General features: G+C 54.9%; 1 protein-coding gene and 1 long non-coding RNA gene across 2 annotated transcripts in view; one reads left to right on the top strand and one right to left on the bottom strand.

Moving 5' to 3' along the window:
* Nucleotides 1-23,248, bottom strand: part of LOC111944892 (uncharacterized) — a 246,714-nt gene extending 223,466 nt beyond the window's left edge. Inside the window, 3 exon segments of the mRNA XM_086873951.1 lie at nt 7,898-8,570; nt 22,304-22,791; nt 23,240-23,248. Coding sequence (XP_086730077.1) covers nt 7,898-8,570; nt 22,304-22,791; nt 23,240-23,248 — 1,170 coding nt within the window.
* On the top strand, nt 16,405-17,306 carry LOC147646077 (uncharacterized). The gene is made up of 2 exons (XR_015281978.1): nt 16,405-16,617; nt 17,070-17,306. It is a non-coding gene; the product is annotated as an uncharacterized LOC147646077 (long non-coding RNA).
* Nucleotides 23,249-24,352: the final 1,104 nt, after the last annotated feature.

A 24,352-nucleotide genomic window follows, 5' to 3' on the forward strand; every position in this document is an offset into this window, starting at 1 on the left:
CCCTCTCTCTCTCTCCCACGCCCTGAAATAAACAACTAACATCTAACTCGACTATAGAGGTCTCTGCCGAGTCTCAGACCGTCCACCCCCGATGTGTCTCCTACATGCCTCCTTGCCCAGGTTCGTCTCAGAAAGACATTGGGCATCTTGCGTCTGTAAGAACCTCAAAAACAACAGGATTCAGCCCAAACAACAAAACACAGATCACAAACAAACCAAACAACAAGATTCAGCCAAAACCCCCTGCACAATAGAAAGGTTCAGCCCCTGCAAGAAACTAAAGCACCAACGTTTACCACAGTAAGGCTCAGAAACACCAAGATTCAGCCCCATAAAAATCGTGGATCGCCCACTGTGGTCACCCGCTGCATGTGGGGAGGCAACGCTCCTGGGGCTGGGGGAGCTCCAGATACAGAGATGAACTTCGTGCTGCTTCCTCTCCCTGCTCCTCCTCCTCCTCCTGTGGCCCTACTCTTCCTCACACTCCTCCTCCTCCTTCTGCACAACCCCAGGTACATATATTTTGACCGTTTTTTTCCTCAACCCTGCTTCTCCTTCCCTTCTCCTCCTGCCCCCAGGCCCAGCACCCACTGCCGCCTCCCTCTTCCCCCCCAGTCCCACAGCATCCCACCGCAGGGGCACGGATGCAGCTGGGCCAGCTCGGCCTGGGGCAGCGCTGGGCTCTCGGCCGCTTCCACCCGCACTCGCTCCCCACTGCAGCCGCTCCCGCCACCACAGCGCGGGGGGGCCCGGCCTTGGCGCTCCCCCCTCCCACCTCCCCAAATTCCCCTCCAGGGGGGCGCCAAGGCCCGGGGGGGAGGGGCGCAGCTGGGCTCCAGCTGGGGAACGCTGGCAGCTGCGGCTCTGCCTGGACACTGATGAGTCATCAGCGCCGCGCGCTCTGATTGGCTCAGCCCTGCCTGAGCCCTGCGCCTGCACCAAGGGGGGACACCCTGCTCCAGGGGGGATGGCCCCAAAACGGGGCAACCCCAGCAAAGGAACAACAACAAAGCCTCTTTACAACCTGATCCCCTCAACCTCATTGCACATAGGGCCAGGGACGTGGACATAAGGAAGTGACAGGAGGAGCCATCAGCTGCACAAAATGTTATGAATTGATGACACAGACTGCTGCTCAGCCAAGGTCCTGCTAAATTCATCAACTTCCAGAAGAACAACAAAGACTTAACACAGCCATCAACATCGTTAGCTATATAAAAGTGGGGTGCATATTAAGGGGGTATGTAGGAGGTGCATTGGGAAGTCTGTACCTCTCCAGGACTTCAGCCAATGGGGAAAGAGAGAGGGAGATGTGACCAAGAAAATTAGGATGAAAAGGAGGCTGTGTCTGCCAACAACTGGAGAGACCCCATGGGAAATGTCCCATGGCCTCGCCCTATTTTTATGAATGAAATTACTGTTACAGGACTCCTCTGTCTTCCTTGTGGACAGAAACCTGTGGGGATGTCAATTTTTCGACACACCTTGGGGCTCCTCCGCAATTCCTTCCACCGTCCGGGCCGGCGGGCAGTGAGTGCAGCTGAAGGGGCCTCACCCAGTTTGGGGGATCGGCTCCCTCGGCTGGCGGCGGCACCGGGCATTGATTGGGTACCCGAGAGTGAGCAGGAGACAGACGAGTGACGGATCAGGGCGGCTCTCAAGAGTCGGCAGGGAGAGAGCACTGAAAATCTCAGCAGTGACTACAGTGGCATCTTCGGGGAGTGAACATGGCAGGGCACCCAGGGAGGGGACAAAAGGGAAAGCCACAATGGGGTTCCCGCCAAAGGGATGAGGATCCCAAAATATCTCTCAAGGGTCCCATGGGAGAATGTGGAGGTCGTTTGCACATTCTCCCAGAGGGAATTAAGGACATGGACACCCAGGGGGGCAATAAGGGAACTCCAGAAGGGATTTAGACAACAGGGGATGGATGGTGTTGGTGTGCTGGGAAGGGATTGGCTGAAGGGGAGTGTGCAGGAATGTGCTTAAGGCAAGAAGCAGCAGGAGGAATCCATGGGATAAGAAAAAGGATAATGGAAAAGAGGAAGAGAAAAATACTGAGGATTGGGATGTGTTTCAGAAGGGTCTCATCCTCCAAATTTGCTTGCTTACTCAGATCCTTTGTATCCCAGTTTTGGAGGACAGGAAAACAAGGAGGTGAGGATTTCAGGGGGTTTCTCTGAGCTGGGAGCGGCAGGAGCGGGCGCAGAGCTGCGGCACCGGGAGCACGGGCTGGGGGCCTGTGGGGAGCTGTGGGGCCGGGCCGGGGCTGTGGGGCAGCCGGGGCTCAGCGCCGGGCGCTGCCTGAGCCCAGCACCCCCCGGGCAGGGCCGGCAGTGGCCCCCGGCCCCCAGGAGGCTGCGGGACGCCCCGGCCGCTGCCCGGCCCCGTGGAGCTGCCGGCCCTGCCCGCCGGGGGGGCCGCCTTTGGACACTGCGGCAGGACAGGGACCGGCTCTGGGATACGGGCTGGGGAGGGGAGCCTCAGCACAGCCAGCACGAGGAAGGAACAGCTCACAAATGGCGATTAGACCTGCAAGGATCCACATGATCTTTTAAGCATTTCCTGCTGGGTCCCTGGAGAAAGGAAGGGTTTTGCAGAAAGCTCAGCAGCTGCCACACGATGAGCACCCACAGGCACTGAGGGGGGCTGCAGCAGCGACAGAAGAAGCCCCTGCAGCACTTGCTCACAAAGGCTCAGCAGCTGAATGCAGCAAGGGATGAGCAAAAGGCCAAGCTGAAGGCAGAGGCCGTGGCACAGTTCCTACAGCCCCTGAGGGATCAAGCCCAGGGCCCAAGGGGGCCCCAGCACCCAGGGGACACCCTCTCGGCCACAAGCACCTGGCACAGGCATTGCCCTCCTGGCCAGGGCACAGCCCACCCAAACAGCCCCTGGCAAGGAATCAGCCTTCCAGCTGCAGGGCACAAGGACACTGCAAGCACAGACAGCAGCAGCCTCAGCACCAGCAAGTCCAGCCCTTGATGGACACGCATTCTTAGCGGTGGCACAGCTCCCATTCCACCAGGGACCCACCACACTGCAGCCCTTGGGAACATCCAGGGTGGCTCTGGATCCAGAGGAGACCTTTCCTGATGGACACAGGGGCCTCTCCATCCACTCAGAATCTTACACCTAAAGGTGTTAGGGAATATTTAAATTATTAAAGCACTAAGAGGGAAAGATGAGTGGGTGTGTTTTATTCAGGCACTATTAGCTGATGTGGGGGATAGGTTTGAAATGCAGAACCTTTTATTTACTCACAATTGTGATTGTAATTTACTGGGAAGGGATTTGATGGCTAAATTTGGAATGCAAATTAATGTTGCAAAAGGTGAAACAGAGGCTGGTTCTGTTGTACCTCTGTGTCAAATGTCTGGCAGAGCCAAGGCTGAAGTGAACCCACAAGTGTGGGCAGCCCCAGGGAAATTGGCAAAATTAGATATGGAGCCTCTCCAAATCTCCCTGAAGCAACCAGGACAAGAGGTGTCCAAAAGCAATCCCCTGTTCCAAGGGAGGGAAGGAAGGGCTCACAGCCTGTCTGGGAGTCCTGCTCAAGGCACGGCTTGGGCAGCCAGGGATGGCTCCCTAGAATGCTCCTGTCCTGCCAAACAAGAAATCCAATGGAATCCACAGAATGCTGCAGGACCCAAGAAGAAGAAATGAGATGATGAAACCGAGGCACCCCACACTCTCAGATCCTTACACCAGCCTGAACCAGGTGCCCTCCTCACACTGCTGCCATTCACAACTTGATGCAAAAGAGGCTTTCTGGCAATCTGCCCACTTCCAGAGGATGCAAACACAATTCTGCCTTGGGCTGGCAACAAGAGCTAGAAGGGAAAATGCTCAAGACATGGACGGTCCTTCTGCAGGGATGCACGGAAGCACCGGCCTGATTGGGGCAAGCCTTGCAGGAAATATCAAAGGAATTGACCTCACCCCCAGGGACTGGCTTAATGCAGAATGTGGAAGACTTGATCCAGTCAGGAGGACAAGGAGAAGAGGTAGAGGAAGCCTCTGTGAAATGGCTTCATTTTCAGGCTAAAAAGCAGCTTTGAGTATCTGAAAAAAAAGAAAGGGCAAATGATAGAGAAAATGATTACATATTTGGGACAATTTTTGATTGAAGGTTTGTCTTGTACTGACCCTGAGAGGGTTCAGGGAATCTCAGAAATAATGTTACCCAGGACTAAAATGGAGGTGCAGCAATTCTTAGGATTAACAGGATTCACAGGAGCTGGATTGAGGATTCTCTTTTCCACCCAGAACATTGCGCGAATTTTTTCCTCCCAGATCGTCTCAATGTTATGGAGTGGACATAAGAAAGAGTACATAACTCAACAAAATGAAAAAAAAAAAAGATTGATGCCCCAGCCATGGCTCTTCCAGACTCAGAAATCTGAATTGGAAGGGAATATTAAACAGGCCACCCCTGAGCCTGCACTGAAGGCAACGCAGCAGCAGCCAGGGCTCCCCAGCGGGGGAAGCCCCTGCGCCTGCCCACAGATCCTCTGCTCAAATCCTCAGCCTGGGCACCCTCCTTTGCCATCTCCAGCCACTGCGGGACAATCCTTGCTCTCACTCTTGCAGCTTCAGGCCTTTCTGTGCCTGCCCTCGCCACAGCTGCTGGGGAAGGCACCGGGACAATTCCACTCTGCCTCTCAATGACACTCACACTCTGCCCTGCCTGGGATTAGCTGCTGGCAAAATAGACCAACTTGAAAATGGCTTCAAATCTTATTTCTCTAAAGGGACTTGGTTTGCCTTTGCCTTGGGGAAAGGAATTTTAATGTTTCTTTTCCACCACTTAGCAGAGATGAAATTAACATCTCCACAGACTGGGAATAGCCCAAAAGATTCCCCCCAAGATAACGACCATCAACAAAACATCAACACCCAGCAGCAAACATCAACCAACATCTTACCCCAGACACTGCCCCAGGCACAACTGGAGACACCTGGTCTGGAAAAGGCTGAGCAGAAAATCCAGGAGTGCCCACCTAATTCCCATCACAGGCACAGAAATCCGGATGCAACAGGAAACCAAATCCTAACAACTCCACACCTTGAAACCAATGAACAATAAAGCAAGGGTTTTCTATGGTGTCAGAGTGTATAAATTTAGAAAAATCTAGTCAAACTCATTTGTCATGGAATGATTTTCTCTGCACACCCAGCCTAAGTGTGCATGAAATTATTCCTGTTGCACATTCTGGCCAGAATCAAGTAATGCCTTATTTTTCTAAAGACATTGTTGAATAGTTTTTGCTCTTCTCAGTTTCAGTGAAAGGATTACACCGTTAGAGTAATTTTTTGTAATAATTTTACTTCTATATTGTCGGTTCTGTTTGGGCCAGTGGTGTGAGAATCAGTTTTAGTCCTAGGAGAATGAAAAGAAAACACTTGATTGCTTTCTCATTTTTGTTTTATATTTGTACTTGACTCTTAGTCATTAAAAAATGATGGTATGAGTTTTTTGATGTTCCCCTTTAAGCTGCACTTTGAAAACTAGAAGAGCTTTAAAGTTGGTGCTTTAACACATAAACAATTATTAGAATATTGTTTAAAAAAAAATAAATAGCAGATCTGTGGGGGGCCACGTGTGAGTCACGGGATGTCTGCCCTGGAAGAGAAGCTTTGCTCCAGGCAGCCAGGAGAGGAGCTTTAGAAATGCAAATGAACACTGATGGCCCAAAGCCTGCACAATGGACCAGGGGCTTCCTGGCTGCAGGAGGAACTGGGCTGATTCCAGGAAGAAAAAACAGAGGCAATGAGTGAATCTGCTTGGAGATAGGGACAGGGACTTGTACATAAGGCAACAAAGGGAGAAACCATCAGTTTCAGAAAATGTTACTAATTGACAAGGACTGCTGCTCAGACCAAGTCCCGATACATTTCTGAACTTCCAGAAGAACAAACACTTCACAGAGCCAGGAATATCGGGTGTTATACAAAAAGGACATGCAGCAGGCAGATCGGGAAGGCTGAACCTTCCAAGCACCTCGGCCAGTGTTGGGCAAAGGGACAGGGACATGCGGCCGGGAAAATCAGGACAAAAACGAGGCCGCGTCCTCCAACACCTGGAGAGAGCGCACGGCAAATGCCCCATGGCCTCTCCCTTTGGGCAGCAATAAAGTCACTTGCACACCGCTCCTCTGGCTCCTTGGGCCACACAAACCTCTGGCGCCGGGAATTTTCCCGCCCGGCCCCGGGCCCAGCGCAGCCACCTCCGGCCTCCCGACACGAAGCGGGACGAGCCAGCGCTGCTCCGCCACCGCCTCCTGCCGAGGCCCCAGCGGCAAGGAGACCGCGGGCAGCCGCTCCCGCAGCGCCCTCAGCCCAGGGCCAACACGGGCCGGCCACGGCACAAGCCACCCGCCACAGCCCCCTGCCGCCTCCTCCCGGGCCCGCAGCGAGCCCCGAGGCCCCGCAGAACCGAGCGCGGCTCCCACCTGCGATGGCCGGGGCCGCCTCCGAGCTCCGCCGCCGCCTCACCGGGCTCCGGCCGCCGCTGCCGGGCCCGCACAGACGCTCCGGCAACGGCGGCTCTCCTGCCCCACGGCCGCCCTCGGGGCGCCAGCGGGGCCGGGCTTGTCCCCGCTCTGCCCAATCAGCGCGCGCCAGAGCTACGAGTGACGGCAGCAGCAGCCAATCGCAGCCAGCGGCGGGCTCTGCACACGGCACAGCCCCGCCCCGCGCTCTCAGGGCCCGCCCCGGGCTGCGTGAGGGGAAAGGCGGGGATGAGGAACAGCCCTGGAACGGGCTCGGCCCGAGCCGCCATTGAGCTCCCAACACAAACAAAGTTCTCCGCACCTCCCGGCCCGCCTTGCCCAGCCCTGGCTGCTGGGTGGCTCCGGCTCAGCGGGAAGCCCTGGAGCCTCATGCACATCTAATTAGGAGCATCAGTGCATCGCTTTGATTTCCCCCAAATAAGGGAACCCCCCCCGCCCCTTTGGTTGAGTGGAGGAGAGATTTCTTGCACTAAACTCCCAAAATTACCAAAACCAAAGCGAAGTGAACCGGGACCCCCCAGCAGCGCCTCTCTGCCGTCCCAGCTGAAGCCCTCGCTGGCTGCTCCAGGCTGGATCGGCACACTGGGAGCACTGGGAAGGGGCCCCGGCTCGGGGCGCAGCCCCCGGGGCAGCCCCACGGCCCCCACGGCAGCTCCAAGGCTCCGCCAGCCGGGATGGAACGTGGGACGGGGAGCAGGGGAAGGGACGGGGATACCGGAGCCGAGGGAATACGAGGGACACCGGGGGCACTTCACGAGCATTTAACGCAAAAGATAAAATCATAAGGGAGACAGAAGCAACAGCACCTGTAGCACCATAGCACAGGGCCACACAAGGACATGTCCCACTGCTGTGGGGTGATGCTGGCCCAAGTCCAGGCACCCACCACAGCTGCTCTCTCACTGCCCTCCACAGCCACACAGGGAGAGAAAATTTAACTAAGGGTTCATGAGTTAAGGACCTGGGACTTTCCTCATTAAACAGAGTCATGGGCAAAACAGGAAATATGAATTGAATTTATTGCCAATAAGCTCAGAGCAGGAGAATAAGAAGACCCTTAAAAGCACCGTCCTTCCACCCCTCCCTCCTTCCAACTCTGCATCCTAACCTGGCAGTGCAGGGATACAGGGAATGGAGGCATGGTCAGTTCATCTCCCAGGGCTTTTCCTGCTGCTCAGGGACAGGAGTCGTTCCCCTGCTGCACTCTGGGATCTCTCCCACCAGAGAGGTCTCCATGAACTTCTCCAACCTGAGTCCATTCCATGGGGAGCAGCCCCCTCACAGTGCTGCAGCGTGGGTCACTCTGCCACGGGGTCAGACCTTCCAGGACAGGCGGCTCCAGCAGGGACCCCTCTGTCCACAGGTGTCCCCCGGGGTCACAGCCTCATCTCAGGCATTCCCCTGCTCTGGCATGGGCTTCTCCAGGGGCTTTGGGTGTATCTCTGCATCCCAGTGAATCTCCAGGGGCAGTCAATCTGCAATTCCCATTGTTGCTCTGTGTTCTGATGGATATTCCTGCCCCTGTGTTCATCCAGGTGCCCACAGGGAGTCAGGAAGATCTGTTTGGTCAAGGTTGAGCTCTGTGAGAAGCTCTTCCCACACTGGGGACACTCGTAGGGCCTCTCCCCAGTGTGGATGTGTCGGTGCCTGATGAGGGTGCAGTTTTGTGAAGCCCTTCCCACAGTCAGGGCAGCGGAAGGGCCTCTCCTCTGTGTGAATCCACTGATGTTTAATGAGACCTGAGCCCCTTGGAAATCTCTTCCCACACTCAGGATGCACTGGTGTGCTCCGAGGTTGCAGCTCCAGCTGAAGCCCTTTCCACACTCCCCACACGTGTAGGGCTTTTCCCCTGTGTGGATCTTCTGGTGACAAATCAGATTGGACATCTCAATGAAGCTCTCCCCACATTCCCCACACTCGCTGGGGCATTCTCCTGTGTGGATGTTCTGGTGCCAGATCAGGTGGGAGCTGCGACTGAAGCTCTTCCCACATTCCAAGCACTTTCCAGGCTTTTCCCCTGTGTGGATCCTATGGTGGTTAATCAGGACAGAGATCTTCCTGGACCTCTTCCCACACACCCCACACTCCTAGGGGCTCTCCCCAGTGTGAATCACCTGGTGCCAGATCAGATGGGACCTGTTCTTGAAGCCCTTCCCACACTCCCCAGACTCACAGAGCCATTCCCCAGGATGGATCCTCTGGTGTTCCCTCAGCTTGAAGCTCCAGCTGAAGCTCTTCCCACATTCCAAGCACTTGTGGGGCTTCTCCCTGCCATGAGCTCTCTCCTCCAGCTCTGAGCTCCGGCAGGATCTCCAGATGCCTTCCTGGCACAGGGGGGATCTTTCCTCCTTGCAGCTCCCTGGGCTGAGTTTGCAGCCCCTCCTCATGCAGGATCTCTTGGGATTTTCCTCCTCCTCCATCTGGCCATGGCTTGGGAATGACAAATCCTGGTTTGGGGGTAACCAAAGTGGGAGTGCCTTGGAGTAGAGGCTCCTCCTGCCCAAGTCCGTGTCTAGAGATCAGCAGGAGTCTTGTGTCCATGATAATCTCCAAAATATCAAGATTCAGCCTGAAAAAAACTCTCCTGGGAGTTCCCCATCTCTTGTCTTTACACTTTTGGGCTTCCAGAGGTTTCAGTTCCCTGGGATGATGGGGGTCCAAGGGCTCCAGGGGTTCCCCCTCCTCTGGGGTCCTCCTTAGCGATGATCCAGGGGCTTTTGGGGGTCCATCGAGTCTCTTCTCCCCTGATCTCTGCTTTGAGATCCCAGGGATCCCAGGAGTCTCTCCTCTCCAGGCTCCCACCTCTCCAAGCTGCCAGGGTCCCCCAGCTCTGGGATTGCCCCTCTCTGCTCTCCCCACTCTGGGGGTCCCAGGGGTTCCTCTCCTCTGCGCTCCCAGGGGTCCCCAGGACCAATGTCCTCCCCCAGCCAATACTGGGCAATGGCCATGTGGACCCCAAAGATCCCCCACAGGGCTCAGCTTTGGGGTCCTGCAAGATCCAAACCTACACACACAGAGAAAAAAACCTCCCAGGGACGCCAGACAATATTTGGGGCTCAATTCCTCAATCTGCGAGTTCCAAACACACCCCAATAAAAAGACCCTCTCAGGGTCCCCCTGACAGATTTGGGACCAGCTCCCCCTCCCTGCTCACCTGCAGGATGAGATGGGGGCGATGGGCCCGTGGCCGGGGGTGCTGCGGACACAGGGGGCACTGGAACCTCCAGCTTCTCCTTCTATTCCTGTTCCTGCTCCTCCTTTTCCTTTCTCCCTCCTCCTGCTCCTCCTCCTTCCTAATCCCACCTCCTCCCCAGTTCTGCCTTCTGTATATTTAAAGTGGAGAACCTTGCTTGTTTTTAGAACTAGAACAAAGATTCAAGATGGAACAAGCCTTGCTGGTTTTATTCAGCAGTATCAGTGACTACAGGTCGTGTTTGCTTTGGTTTGGTGCTGTCCTCGTTCCTCCTCAGTGCTCAGGCTGGCCTATGGGGTGTCCTTGTTTGCTGCATTTTCAGAGTTCCTCTTGGATCCTTTGGGCAATAGGCTGTGCCCTGGGAGGATTCTTTGTGCTCCTTTGTGACACAGGAGAAGCTTCCAGGTGGTTTTTGCGTGAGCGGCTGCTGTGGTGTCACAGGAGCGTTGCCACGTCCCCGTGGTGTTCCCGTTGCTGTGGGACACGGAGGCCTCAGTGTCCAGAGCGGCTCTGGGCGCCTGCTCGTTGCCAGAGGATCCTCCTGCCCGAGGCATTCTCAGCAGCCAGCCCAGCCCCTGACGGGTGTCCTTCTGTGCTTGCAGGGGTACAGTCTGCAGACGTGTGCAGCGCAGCCAAAATGATGCAGCAAGTGGTTGCTGCAGTTGGCACTCTGTTCTCTGTGGCTTATTCGGGGTATTTTTTAACCCACTTGGCACGTAAGTTGAGGTTTTCCCTCGGTGCAGCCTCTGTGGCTTTGGGCTTGCTGTGTGCTTTCTGTTCTTCCACTGGAACGGAGTTGACTCTGTAACCAAATTGCCATGAGGACAGGGTTGGTTTGGGAGAGCTCCTGCCAGCAGCTGCAGCTGAAAAAGGGGGTGTCTGCAGCCAGCGGGGCGTGCACAGCATTTGCAATGAGGCCTGGGGGGGTTCTGTTCCCTCAAGCGGGGAGTCTGTGGCAGCGGAGCCTGGAACTCCCTCCGTTTGCTGCTCCAGCCAAGAGCTGACACAGCCCAGTATTTTGTGCTGCTCTCTTGCTTGCTGTGTGAAGGGCCTGTGGCTCCTGGAGGGATGCTGTGAAAGCAAAATGCTCTCTCGGGCTTGCCTTGCTCATTTCCCACCACAGGCAGTTTTTTCCTAACAACATCTGGTTCACGTTCCCTCTCCCGTTGCAGGGCACCTCACGCGTGGATCCCCAGCAGCTCCTCCTTCGGTGAGTGGCAAAGGAAGCTTTGGTGTTCAGAATTGTGCAGCAAGTTGTGAGCTCGGCGTGTGGCAGCCGAGTGCCAGCCTGGGAGGCTGAAGGGAAGTTCCTGTCAGTGTCTTTGCAGCAGCAGCAGCAGCAAAGAGATCCCTGGCAGTTTTCTCTGTTTCTGCTGAAGAGCTTTTGAAGAGCTGCAGGACTGGTTTTGCAGGCAGAAGATTGCTTGCTGGCTTTAGCCATGCTGGAATATGGAATTCCCAACAATAAGTGGCAATGTGGGCTTTAGCCCATTGTTAGTTTGAACAGCTCTGAACCCTATTTCTGCTTAGTGCAGCTGGATGTGTAGCTGAGGATAAAGAAGGTGATAACTGAGATAGAACTTCTCGTCCCTCACGCTCCCGTCTGTCCACAGGGCACCAAAGCAGCATCAGCACCTCCTCTGGCTCCCTCTGCTTGCAAAGAGGAGGCCAAAGAGGAGGAAGAGAGCAGTGAACTTCCCGCTGTTCTGGGAGACGAGGGCGAACACCCCGCGGTTTGGGAATACAACGGCGAGGCTCCCGCGGTGTGTGACAAGGACAGTGGACATCTCCCGGTGGGGGACGAGGATGGTGGATGTCCCCTGGTGTGGGATGAGCATGGCCAAGCTCCCATGGCGTGTGACGAGGATGACGGCAATCTGCCGGTGTGGAATGAGGACAGAGAACGTCCTGTGGCTTGGGAAGAGGAGGGTGAACCAGCAGCATTTTGGGAAGAGGATGAGGAACCTGCACTGCTTTGGGAAGAGGATGAGGAACCTCCCTCTGCTCCTGAAGAGGACACCGAAGCTCCCTGTGCTGCAGGATCCTGGGCTGAACATTCTGACAGCAGCACAGCCCTGCAGCCAGAGGGGAGCGGGGAGTGGAGCCTGATGCAGCTGAGTACGTCTGCTCTGTTCCTGTGTGCCAGAGCAGGGTGCTGTGTGTGTGTCTCAGCATCAGCTGCACCCAGGGTTGCTCTGCAGCTGAATGGCACAGGGTCATTTATTGTGCTTCCCCAGCTGAGAGCAAGGGGCTCCCGGCCCCAGGGAGTGGGGCTGCATTCTGGCTCTCATCTGAGAGGGAGCATCTTCCACCTGGTTTCTTTCAGGGAACACGGTGAGCGTGGGGGAGCCTGCCGAGAAATACCTGGAACTGGAGCAGATTGGCCAAGGGTAAGTGCAAGGCAGTTACTTCTGCACAAGCAGGGCCCAGGTATTTTGCTGGTGCAGGATCCAGTGAGAAGTCAGGAGAGCTCCAAACCCCTTCAGACACTGGGGTACAATGCTGCTGCCTCTCAGTGCTGATCAGAATTGATAACTGTGGTCAGAAGGCACCTTGCATGGCAGAGGGCTGGTGGCTGCTGTGCTGTTGTTTGAAGGGTGGATGCACTCGGGTGTTTTGTGAACGCTGCAGGCAGCAGAGATCTCCTGTCTGGGCTGGCTTTCACTGCCAGGGCCTAAAGCGCTGCTTCTTTCTTCTCTGCTGTTTTGTCTCCAGGGCTTTTGGAACCGTTTCCAAAGGACTCGACAGGGCCACGGGAGGAGAGGTCAGTGTCAACACGCCCAGCACGTCTGGCAGCTCTCGAGGGCTTTCCCCTCTGCTGGGAGCTGTGGCTGGAGCTGTGGGGCCCAGCAGAGCTTTCCTGCACAGGCTGCTCCTCTGAAGGCAGAGCAGGGTCAGCCTGCAGAGCAAAGCTGGGACAGACTTGGTCCTTCTCAAGTGCCCAAAGGAAGGCAAGGAGGGCAGCGGTGTCTGCCAGAGCAGGACACGCTGGCCTGGTCTTCATGTCTAAAAGTGTGAATGCATCAGCTGCTGGAGACTGAGGCCCAATTTACCTTCATCCCAGCCTCAGACAGGAACACTGTTTAGCAGTTTTATCATCCTGAGTTTCATCAGGATACCTCAAGGCCTAATTAAGGAGAGATCCTGCTTGGGCTCAGTTTGGGGTTTTAGTCCTACTGCAGCTGTCCCCACAGAGCCAGGGAGAGAAATGAGAAGATGGATGTCCAGAGCAAAGCTCTCTCCTAAACCCTGCAGCTGTGTTTGGGTCTGGTGTCAGTGGCAGCTGGGACAGGGATTATCTGAGCAATGGATGTGCACGTTTGCTTTGTTGTGCTATCCCAAACAGAGCAGGGACATTTGAAATCCTGGCCAAATGCCATAGAATTGCTAAAGGGTTCCCGGCTGTTTTGCTCTGTGTGCACAGAAACAGAATTACCTCCTGCTTGCAAAATGTGTTGGAATAATAATCCTAAGAGTGCTGAGGCCATTTGAGAAGACTGTAGGTGCAGAGAATGTTGTTATAGCTTTGAGGCTGACAGCTGAGGGAGCATTTCTGCAGAGCTTACAGAGCCAAATGTCTCTGGCCATGAGTCCTGTAACAGCCCCAGCAAGCAGAGCAATGGGCTGTGGGGATGGCACTTGCTGAGCTCTGGTGTCCCATCCCAAGGCAGTTTGGCACAGCCCGGCTCGCTCGCTCCAAAAAGACTCGCTCCGTGTTTGCTGTGGCCTCCTGCCACAGACTGCTCCAGTTAAAGGCCTGCAATGTCCCTTCAGGTGGCCATCAAGAAAATGAGTCTCAGAGGGCACAACAGGGAACGAGCTGTGAATGAGGTCGTGGTCCTGAAGGACAAGAAGAACCCCAACATTGTCAACTCTCTGGACAGGTGAGTGCTTCAGGTCTTCTCCCGTGCACGGGCCCTGCGTTCATCTTTCCTGGCATCCCCAGTCTGTAGCCTGTTCTGAAAATGCCTGACCCGGCCATATCTTCCCAGAACAACAGCCTGGCACTTCACTCCTTCCATGTGCTTTTGTTGCTTTGCTTTGGCTTTTTCTTCAAGTTGACCCCATTTGCTGTGTTTTACAGCAAGTGCTGATAAACCCTGGTAGAAATTATTTTCCTTGGCTTCTTCTTCCCAGCCCTGTCCCATTGCTGCAGATGCCAGGAAGACCAGGTTCCTGTTTCCAGAAATGCCTCATTTTCCCATTTTTCAATGGCCCTGCCTATTTCTGAAGGGACTTTGTGCAAGGTTTTCCAAGCATTTGACTGCTTTTGCCCCAAGTGCTGCACGGCCTCCTCCCCTGCATAACTCTGGAAGTTGTGTTGCCTTGTTCCAGAGGGAATGGTGGAACTGATGAGTTCAGATGCTGAAGCAGCTGGGGACAAGTGTTGTGGTTCCACATTGAGCTGGGCTGTTGCTAAAGTGCATTTTTCACCTGCTTGCCATCTAAGGCCTCTCCTTTCTCCCGGGTGCCTCCTTCTCCTTTAGACTGTGCAGATTCCAAGGCCTGTGCAGCCTGGCAGGAATGTCTCTCCATCTGATTCTGTCCTCATTGACAAGTGACCTGGGAACAAAACTCCACTCTGGGCTTTTCCCTGGGGGAATTGAGCAATGCACATTCATCTCTGTGCCATTGTTCTCCTCTTCCAGCTTCCTTGTTGATGGAGATCTCTGGCTGGTGATGGAATACATGGATGGAGGAACTTTGCAGGACGTTGTCAGACAGACACGCATGGCTGAAGGAGAGATGGCAGCTGTCAGTCAGGAGGTGAGGGATCCTGCTTGTGCTTCCCATGGCTGGGACACCATGGTCCTTCCAAAGAGGCTGTGAGAGCAGAGTGGCTCCATGCTCAGGCCTTTGTTTCTCTGTTGTTTTTATGAGCTGGAAAGAGCCTCTGAAGTGAATGGCCTGCAAATATCACTGCATTTCTACTCTGTTCTTGTCTTCTTTCCTGCTGTTGTGGTACTCCCTGGCTTTTTTGGATCTGATTTCCTGTTCTCAGCTTTGCCTTGAACCTTTTGCCTGGAGCCTGTCTGCACTGCACTCCTGGGCTGTCACAGCAAAGTTGCTGCTGGCAGAATTCTAAACTGTCCTTTCTTGTGTGATATATTCCAGCCTCTGATTTTTTCCCTCGTGTTTCTTGTTGTCTCTCAGTGTCTGCAGGGCCTGGATTTCCTCCATTCCATCCGGGTGATCCACAGAGATCTGAAGAGCTCCAACATCCTTCTGGGAATGGACGGCTCTGTCAAGCTGGGTGGGTGTTCCTGGCCAGGCACAGCACTCCCGGGGTGCGGCTGTGGGGCTGCTTCCCAGTGAGGGCCAGAGCCCCACAAGTGCTGCTGGTGGCACTGCCCGGCCCCTGCTGCCAGCTGAGAGCGGCTGCCCCGTGCAGAGAGCTCAGGAGAGGAGCAGGCTGTCAGGAGTGCCTTTGCTCTGGGTATGGCCCTCCCAGAGGGGCAGGAGTTGCAATCTAAAGCTTCAAAGGAAATCAGTAAAGCCAAGCATGAAAGCTGAGGGCTTCTTTCAGGGTCCAGTTCCATCTGTCCTTGGCTACAGCCCTGAGGATATTTCCAGCTGGATTCAGCACTGCATTCCCAGACTGAGAGTGGGGAATCTTTGTGCTTGGTTTCCTCCTTGCAGCTGCCTTTGACAGTGCTTGTTTCTGTCCTCAGCTGATTTTGGCCTCTGTGCTCAGCTCAGCCCTGAGCAGGACCAGTGCAGCTCCATGGTGGGCACTGCTCACTGGATGGCCCCAGAAGTTGTGACCAGTTCTCCTTACGGCCCCAAGGTGGACATCTGGTCCTTTGGCATTGTGACCATCGAGATGGTGGAAGGAGAACCTCCTTACTTCCAGCAAACGGGGGCCATGGTAAGAGGCAAATTCTCCAGGCTTTGCAGAGGCCTGTGAGCACAGGGTGACCCTGCACTGGGAGGAGCAGCTGGAGGTTTCTGCACATCGCAAAGGGAATTCCCACAGCACCTGAGCCTGAACACAGACAAATATTCTGCAGTCTCCAGCAACAATTTGCTTTGGCATTTAAGTTGTTGCAGCTCTTGTGAGGATCACCCAAATACATGAAGCAAGTGCATCAGCTCTAATGTTGTCTTGCAGAAAACCCCAAACGAACCCCAACACCCACACCCAAACCCAACAAGATTTCTGGAGGAGTTTCTAAAAGAAGTTTTGTGAGATGCATTTCCCCCTGGCTCTTCTCACTGGGAAACTTGTCTAAAACATGAAGATGATTGTTTAACATCCCCACACTCTAACATATTTCTTTCCTTCCTTTTACTTTCTCTGTGTCACCAAGCCTGAGCTTTCAGCCACACAAACCTGCTGTTCCTTGCCTGGCAGTTTCTGGCATGGGGCATCAGGAATGCTTTTAACTTGAGTGTCAGTGGCACTGCAGAGATGCATTTGATGTAAGAATCCCTTGAAATAACACAGGCAGACCACACTGACTCTTGCAAATGGCCTGTAAAGCTGGTGTCTGTATTTGGAGAAGCAAAATGGGCTATTTCTGATGGAGGTTCCTACTGACAAAGTCAGCCAATGCAATCGGCTCTGAAGGCAAGATCATTTGGATGTTGCAATGGCTGTGGCTGCTCCAGGGTTTGGGTTTTTTGGCTGGCCCAGAAGAATGAGCTGTGAGCAGCAGCATCTGTGCCAGGGAGGAAAGTGCCCGGGAAGCTGGGGCAGAGAAAGCGGGCTGGATGTGAGCACCTGTGGGTGTGGAGGAAGCTGTCAGAGCGCTGTGTTTGCTTTTCCTGCAGGCCCGCGCTCTGATCCGGCAGAACGGGAGCCCGCAGCTGCAGGAGCCCAGGCGCCTGTCGGCTCTGCTGCGGGACTTCCTCGAGTGCAGCCTGGAGCCGGACGAGGAGCGGCGCTTCTCTGCCCAGGAGCTGCTGCAGGTTAATGCCAAGCGGCTGCGGGGGAAACGGCAGCGCCAGGGAGGGCTTTTCTTGTGGGGCCCCCCTCCCATCATCTCCAGTCCCGCTGCTTTTCACACGCAAAGCCAGCAGAATCCTCGCCTGCTTTGGCTTGGCAGGCTCCTGTCGAGCTCATCTGGAGCTGGTGCCCCGCCACGAGCAGGGACATCTTCAAGCACATCAGGTGGCTCAGAGCCCTGCCTGACCTGAGCCTGGATGTTTCCAGGGAGGAGCCACCTCCCACATCTCTGGGCTCCCTCTCTCAGTGTTTCCCCACTCTCCTGCTACAGCAATTCTTCTTTACATCTAATCTGAGCCTGCTTCCCTCTCTTGACTTTCAAACCATTCCCCTTTGTCCCGTTGCAACAGAGCCTGTGAGGAACTTGAGTCTGGAAAGTAACAGTTCATTTCTTTCTTTTTTATCCCTTGGGCAGCACCCATTTTTGTCATCAGCCAAGCCTCTCTCCAGCCTGACCCCTCTGATCACTGCAGCAAAGCAACTGAGGGAGCAGCGCAGGAGGAGATGAAGCCCTTGACGAGAGCTTTTCGTTGTAGTAGTTAGGAAAAGTAGTTAGTAACCTTAGTTAGCACTGTTAGTTAGTTAGTTAGGGTAGTTAGGACAGCCTGTTTGTTATGGCAGTTATTTGAATAAAATCTCTGTTAAACCTCAATCCCTTGAGGTGTCCTGTCCTTCTCCCGCTGTGACTCAGCTGCCCGGAGCACTGCGAGGGGAGAGCGGGCCCAGCCTCGCCCAGAGCTGAGCCCCAGCAGAGCCTGGCAGAGCCCAGAGCAGCCTCGGCATCTGCAGAGTCAGCCTGGAAGGAGGCGCTTGGAGCCTTCTGGGCTGCAGCCGGCTCTTGCTTACAAACTGTGTGCGCTGGAAAATGCCTCTGGTTCTGCGGGAGGGCAGAAGGGGCCCGGGGAAGGCGCAAGTGCTCCATGCAAGGGAAAAACCTGCCCTGTGTTTGTGATAAAGAACTATGTTGTTGTTGCCCTTTGCTATTATGTGCTGGCTTTTGCAAATTATTATAATCAGAACGATTTTGATATAGCACAGTTTGTAATCACTTTTAACTGCTTTTGATATAGTAGTGTTATAAATGACTTTCAAATTTCCAAACAATCAAATTTAATTAATTGATAACATAGCTTAATAAATTGGATACAAAATAATAAAAGAATAGAATTTAGTAAAAGAATAGAATTTAGTAAAAAAGAGATACAATTTAGTAGATATATTCAGATACATAGTAATATATATATGTTATATATATATATATAACATTCATATATATATATAACATAACATATATAGTTATATATATATATGTGAATATATTTGGCCTGTGGTTACAAATGCTTAAGGCATAAGTAAAACTGACGGGGTGTAGGGGGGACGCTTCTCACCTCACCTCACGTACGAAACAAAGCACTTCAAGCTAAACTTATATACTGTATGCTTATACATATTCATTAATGTTTCCCATAAGTTTCCTCCTTTTTCTGATTTTACTGACCATTTATTTTCTGAACTACATCCTGTACCTTAATTTTGACCTGTAACATCTGCAAAGGGGTGCATCTGCTTTATAACACTGATTCTTGATCGTTTCTAATGATAACTTTAGTAACAGTTGCAATTTAAGTAGCATGAATCAATTCCATTTATTACACTGGGAATGGGGAGCCCCTGTGCTTCCATTTCTGGGCAAACCCCACTTCCTGGGCACAGAGACCCCCTTGAACTTTCATTTTGTGGCACCGGGACCCCCTGGTACCCCCTTCCCAGCTCCAAAAACCCTGCACCCCCTTATCTGGAACCTGGAATCCTCTGAACACCCATTCTCGGGAATGGAAACCTCCCAGAACCCCCATTCCTGGGCACCAGGACCCCCCTGAACCTCCATTTTCAAGCACTGGGACCCCTTGAGCCCCAGAACAGAGGAAGGGACCCCCCTGAACTCCCATTCCGCTGCAGCAGGACCCCCGTGCACCCATGTATCCAGGGCTGGAACCCTCCCAAACCCTCCATCCTCACACCCTGGGACCCCCCTGCAGCCGAGCCAGGCTGTCACCCCCCTGCTTTGTTGGTTTAACCCAAAGTTATCTCCTCCCCTGCCCTGCCTATCATTGTATCCCAACCCCTTTTTCCAGCACCTTCCCTATCAATCTTGTCCACCCTGCCCCTTGTTCCCAAATGTTCCCTGTCAATCCTGCCTTATGCCAACCCCCTGCTTGGACGTCCCCTTTGGAAATCCCCTAATCCACAGCACCCCATTGGTCCATGTGTCCTATTCCCCTCCCCAGGATATCCCTCACTGGTTCAAGTTTTGTATCCACCCCTGGACCCACCCCATATATAAATTGCTGTACGCTTGTATTCTCTGTCTTTTGTCCCTGGTGCTGCTGGAAACCGCCCCCGGCAATGCGGGCTCAGCTCCAGCTGCCAGGTGGAGCACGGCAGCCTGGAGCACCCCCTGAGCCGGCACTGGGGCACGGCCCGGCCCCCACAGCGCCGGGGGCAGCGGGGGAGGCACTGGGGGGCCCAGAGGGGGATTGGGGTGTGCTGGGAGGAACTGGGAGGGAGTTTGAGATAGACTGGTTTAAACTGGGAGAGGGGTTTAGGGGTCAAGAATGGCTGAGAAGGGGATTAAAGGTTATTGGGGAGGGTGGGATGGGGTTCTGGGGGTCCTGGTGGAAACAGGGAAGGAGTTTGGGGCTGCTGCATGTCACTGGGAGGGATTTGAGTGAGTCTGGAGGGGCTGGAAGGAGATTGGGGATTGGAAAGCAGGGATTGGGATGTGGTTCATTGTGCTGGGAAGAGACTTGAGGGCTCCTGAGGAGTCCCGGTGGGGCTGAGAAGGAAGTGGGAGAGGGTTTGGGGGTCCTGGGGCAGGGGGGCAATTGGGAGGGGGCTGTGGGATCCTGATAGGGACAGGAGGGGCTTTGGTGGATCCTGGGGATGCTGGGAAGAGACTGGGAGGAGGTTTGCAGGGGGTCTTGGGTGGGCTTGGGGAGACTGGGAGAGTGATTGGAAGGGCTTGGGGTGTCTGTGAGAGGTTTTAGGGGGGATCCTGACCCCTGCAGACCCCCCAAAGATGGCACCGGACGCCGCCCACAGCAAGATGCTGATGGGGATCAGGGGCTCCGTGTTGGGCTTCATCTTCTTGGTGCTGGGGCTTGGCTTCTACCTGTGCAGGACGGTGAGGGCAGGTCCTGGGGGTCATATCCTCCCTCTCCCGGAACGTGTGTGCTCCCCCGGGGCCCCCAGCCCAGTGTCACCCCCTTTTCTCTGCCCACAGAGCTCCTGAGCCGCTGGCAGCCGCAGCCCCTCCCCATGGCCTCAGGCCCGGCCAGGACCCCCCACTCCATCCCTGGGCTGATTTTGGAGGGGTCGTGTGTCCCCCCAGCCCTGCTGTGACTCTGCCCTTGCCCGGCTGCTCCCAGTGTTCCCAGTAAAGCTTCCCAGTTCGCCCCGTCCCATTTATGGGGGGCAGTGGAGAGGGACTTGGGGAGACCCCGTGGGGGGGGCCATGGCAGGGACAGATGCTGCCCCAGGATGGATCAGGACCCCCGTGTGTCCCCCCCATGTGTCACCCTGTTCTGGGGACTCCTTTGGAGACACCAAACTCCAGCATGGCCACCCAGCAAACCCTAAAGAGCACTGGGACCCCTGAAGCCACCAGGGAAATTTGGGGAGGGGGCACATGGGTGGTACCTGGACCATGCCAAGAGCCCAGTGCTGCCCCAGCCCGGCCTGCCCCGGCTCCGCCTGTGGGATGTGAAGGAATTGGAAAAATGGGGATCCAAGGGTGGGCACTGGGCCCGGGGGGACCAGAAGAAGAGATGGAGGAAGAGAAAAAGGGTCAGAGAGGAGAAGGAGGTGGGATGAAGAAGGAGGAGCGAGACTCATCCAAACCCAATATGGGGCTCCCATGCCCCTCTTTTCCCCTGCTCCTCCACCCCTGCCCCACTGCCGACCAATCTACCACCCCACCTCTCCCCTCCCCCCTTTCACTCAATTCAAGCAGATCCTGGCAGCTTTTTCCTGGGAGCAATTCCTGAGTTTGGGGATTTTTGGGGTGCAGTTCTGGAGGGGGATAGCTCTGGCTGGCTTTCCCCTCCCTGCTGTGGCCTCTCAGCTGCCCCCCACACCCTGGGGGTGCTGGGATTTCCCTCCTGGGCACAAGGACGTTCATTCCCTTCCAGGAGCCCAATGCCCGGCTGGGGCTCCAGGCCAGGGGGTCCTTGAGCAGCTGCCCCAGAACCTCCGCCAGGGGCTCCCAGCGCAGCCGCAGCCGCTCAGCCTGGGCTCCCCAAAGCCCTCAGCAAGCCCCAAGTCCCTGCCAGGAACCCTCAACTCCCTCAAACCCAGCATCCCCCACAGCCCCTGCAAGTTCCCCCCATGGCAGCGGCCATGGCCATGTCCCCACATGTCACTGGCCATGTCCCACCATGTCCTCACCCATGGCTGTGTCCCCACCATGTTTCCACCCCTGGCGTTGTCCCCCATGTCTCCATCTGTGCCCGTGTCCCCCCATGTCCCCATGAATGGCCACATGTCGCTCTATTAGGAACGGCGAGAAGAACAACACAGACTCTCTTGGGAGTCGATCAGGAGAATTTCTCTCTGGTTTATTAACTCAGGTCTTTTTTATAGACCGATACGTGAAAAGTACAGAAAAGAAACTCTTACTGGTTAGCAAACAACCACATCACCATCATTGGTCAGTGGGGTACACCACCCCTCGACCTTCTCTTGCAAGAAAACAAGGAACAGACAAACAGCACCTGCAAGGCTGTTCTCTGTCTCTGAGGATTGTTTTAATTCCTCCTTATGAATTCCCAGGCAAGACTGAGAAAACTATGTGGCCTGCAATTTCCACAGGCACCGTGCTCTCTATTTCAGAGTTAGCATCCATAGCCACGTCCCTGTCCATGTGTCACCATGTCACTCTCCATGTCCCACCATGTCTATGTCCCTCAATGTTCTCACCCATGTCTTAATTCAATGTCTTTATTTTTACCCCAAAATTAGATATTTTAAAGGAAAGAAGAGAAATGAAAAGAAAATCAAGGCCAAAACAAAAGGATTTCTTTGTGCTGGCTGAGCATCCTTGTGATTGAGTGGGAGGGAAGAAGGGGGGGAGGGGTTTCCACACCACTGTCTCCAAAACCTTGATCTTTGCCCCACTTCATAACCATTTGGCTGTGGAAGACACCCTTGGGCAATAGGAAATCAAAACTGTGCAATCACTGAGGTTGGAAAAGACCTCCAAGACCATCCAGTATTCCTTGATGCCACCAGAAGATAAGATTGAATGCAAAAGATTTTCTGGGATTGAAAGTCAACAAATCTGCCCCCCACAAGGAATTCCCATTGTTGGTCTGTGTCCCGATGTTGTTCCTGCACCAGTGTTCATCCAGGTGCCCACAGGGAGCCAGGAAGATGTGCAGCCTCCCAGCCAGGTGTCTTCCCAACACGCATCACCAGGACCACGGATCACCAGGGCTCTGCCCAACGGGGGTCACTGGGGATCATCCAACACCCATCCTCCCATGGGGGATGGAGCTGGAGCAGCGCACGAAGCTCTTCCCACACTCAGGGCACTCACAGGGCTTCCCTTACTGGTGCCTCCGTTGGTGTCGGGTCAAGTGAGAGCTCTGCGAGAAGCTCTTCCCACACTGGGGACACTCGTAGGGCCTCTCCCCACTGTGGATGCGCCGGTGACTGACAAGGGTGGAGTTGCGGTTGAAGCCCTTCCCGCAGTCGGGGCAGCGGAAGGGCCTCTCGTCTGTGTGAATCCGCTCATGTAGGAGGACACTGGAGCTGGTCTGAAACCTCTTCCCACACTGGGGACACTCGTAGGGCCTCTCCCCAGTGTGGATGAGCTGGTGTTTCCTCAAGTCAGAGCTCCACCCAAAGCTCTTTCCACATTCCAAGCAGGTGTAGGGCCGTTCCCCTGTGTGGATCACCTGGTGTTTCATCAGGTCAGAGGTACTTCTGAAGCTCTTCCCACATTTCCCACACTCATAGGGCTTTTCCCCAGTGTGGATCCTCTGGTGTTTCTTCAGGTCAGAGCTCCGGCTGAAGCTCTTCCCACATTCCAAGCACTTGTGGGGCTTCTCCCCCAGCTCTGAGCTCCGGCTGGATCTCTGGCCGTGTTCCTGGCACTGGGGGGATCTTTCCTCCTCGCAGCTCCCTGGACTGAGTTTGCAGCCCCTCCTTGTGCGGCTTCTCCAGGGCTTTTCCTCTTCCTGCTCCATCTGGACATGGTTTGGGAACGTAAAATCCCTGTTTGGGGGGAAATAAACAACAGGAGAGCGCCTTGGGCTGGGGGTTCCTCCTTGCCCAAGTTCATCTCAGAAAGTCATTGGTCATCTTTTGTCTGTTAGAATCTCTAAAACACCAACATTCAGACCAAACAAGAAAACACTGATTGTATTTTCCAAAAACTAATCAAACAAGATTCAGCCAAAACCCCCTCCAGAATAGAAAGATTCAGCCCTCACAAGAAATCAAAGCACCAACATTTAGCCCAATAAAGCTTAGAAACAGCAATATTCAGCCCCAACAAAATCGTGGATCCCCCTCCCCAGTCACCCGATGCATGTGGGGAGGCAACATTCCTGGGGTGGGGGAGCTGAAGATTCAGGGATGAACTTGGTGCTGCTTCCTCTTCCTACTCCTCCTCCTCCTGAGTCCCTACTCTACCTCACACTCCTCCTCCTCCTTCTGCAAAACCTCCGGTACATAATTTCACCATTTTGCTCTTCAGCCCTGCTTCTCCTTCCCTTCTCCTCCTGCCCCCAGGCCCAGCACCCACTGCCGCCTCCCTCTTCCCCCCCAGTCCCACAGCATCCCACCGCAGGGGCACGGATGCAGCTGGGCCAGCTCGGCCTGGGGCAGCGCTGGGCTCTCGGCCGCTTCCGCCCGCACTCGCTCCCCACTGCAGCCGCTCCCGCCACCACAGCGCGGGGGGGCCCGGCCTTGGCGCTCCCCCCTCCCACCTCCCCAAATTCCCCTCCAGGGGGGCGCCAAGGCCCGGGGAGGGCATAGGTGGGATCCAGGTGGGACCATTGAGGGGACAATATGGAATGCTAGAAGGGCATCCTGGACAAAGGGATGAGGATCCCAAAATATCTCTCAAGGGTCCCTTGGGAGCATGTGGGGGTCGTTTGCACATTCTCCCAGAGGGAATTAAGGACATGGACACACAAGGGGGGCAATAAGGGAAGTCCAGAAGGGATTTAGACAACAGGGGATGGATGGTGTTGCTGTGCTGGGAAGGGATTGGCTGAAGGGGAGTGTGCAGGAATGTGCTTAAGGCAAGAAGCAGCAGGAGGAATCCATGGGGTAAGAAAAAGGATGATGGAAAAGAGGAGGAAGAAAAAAATACTGAGGATTTGGATGTGTTTCAGAAGGGTCTTATCCTCAGCATTTGCCAGCTGACTCAGATCCTTTGTATCCCAGTTTTGGAGGACAGGAAAACAAGGAGGTGAGGATTTCAGGGGGTTTCTCTGAGCTGGGAGCGGCAGGAGCGGGCGCAGAGCTGCGGCACCGGGAGCACGGGCTGGGGGCCTGTGGGGAGCTGTGGGGCCGGGCCGGGGCTGTGGGGCAGCCGGGGCTCAGCGCCGGGCGCTGCCTGAGCCCAGCACCCCCCGGGCAGGGCCGGCAGTGGCCCCCGGCCCCCAGGAGGCTGCGGGACGCCCCGGC

The sequence above is a fragment of the Cyanistes caeruleus genome, unplaced genomic scaffold (assembly GCF_971803275.1).
Source record: "Cyanistes caeruleus unplaced genomic scaffold, bCyaCae1.hap1.1 HAP1_SCAFFOLD_127, whole genome shotgun sequence".
NCBI lineage: Eukaryota > Metazoa > Chordata > Aves > Passeriformes > Paridae > Cyanistes > Cyanistes caeruleus.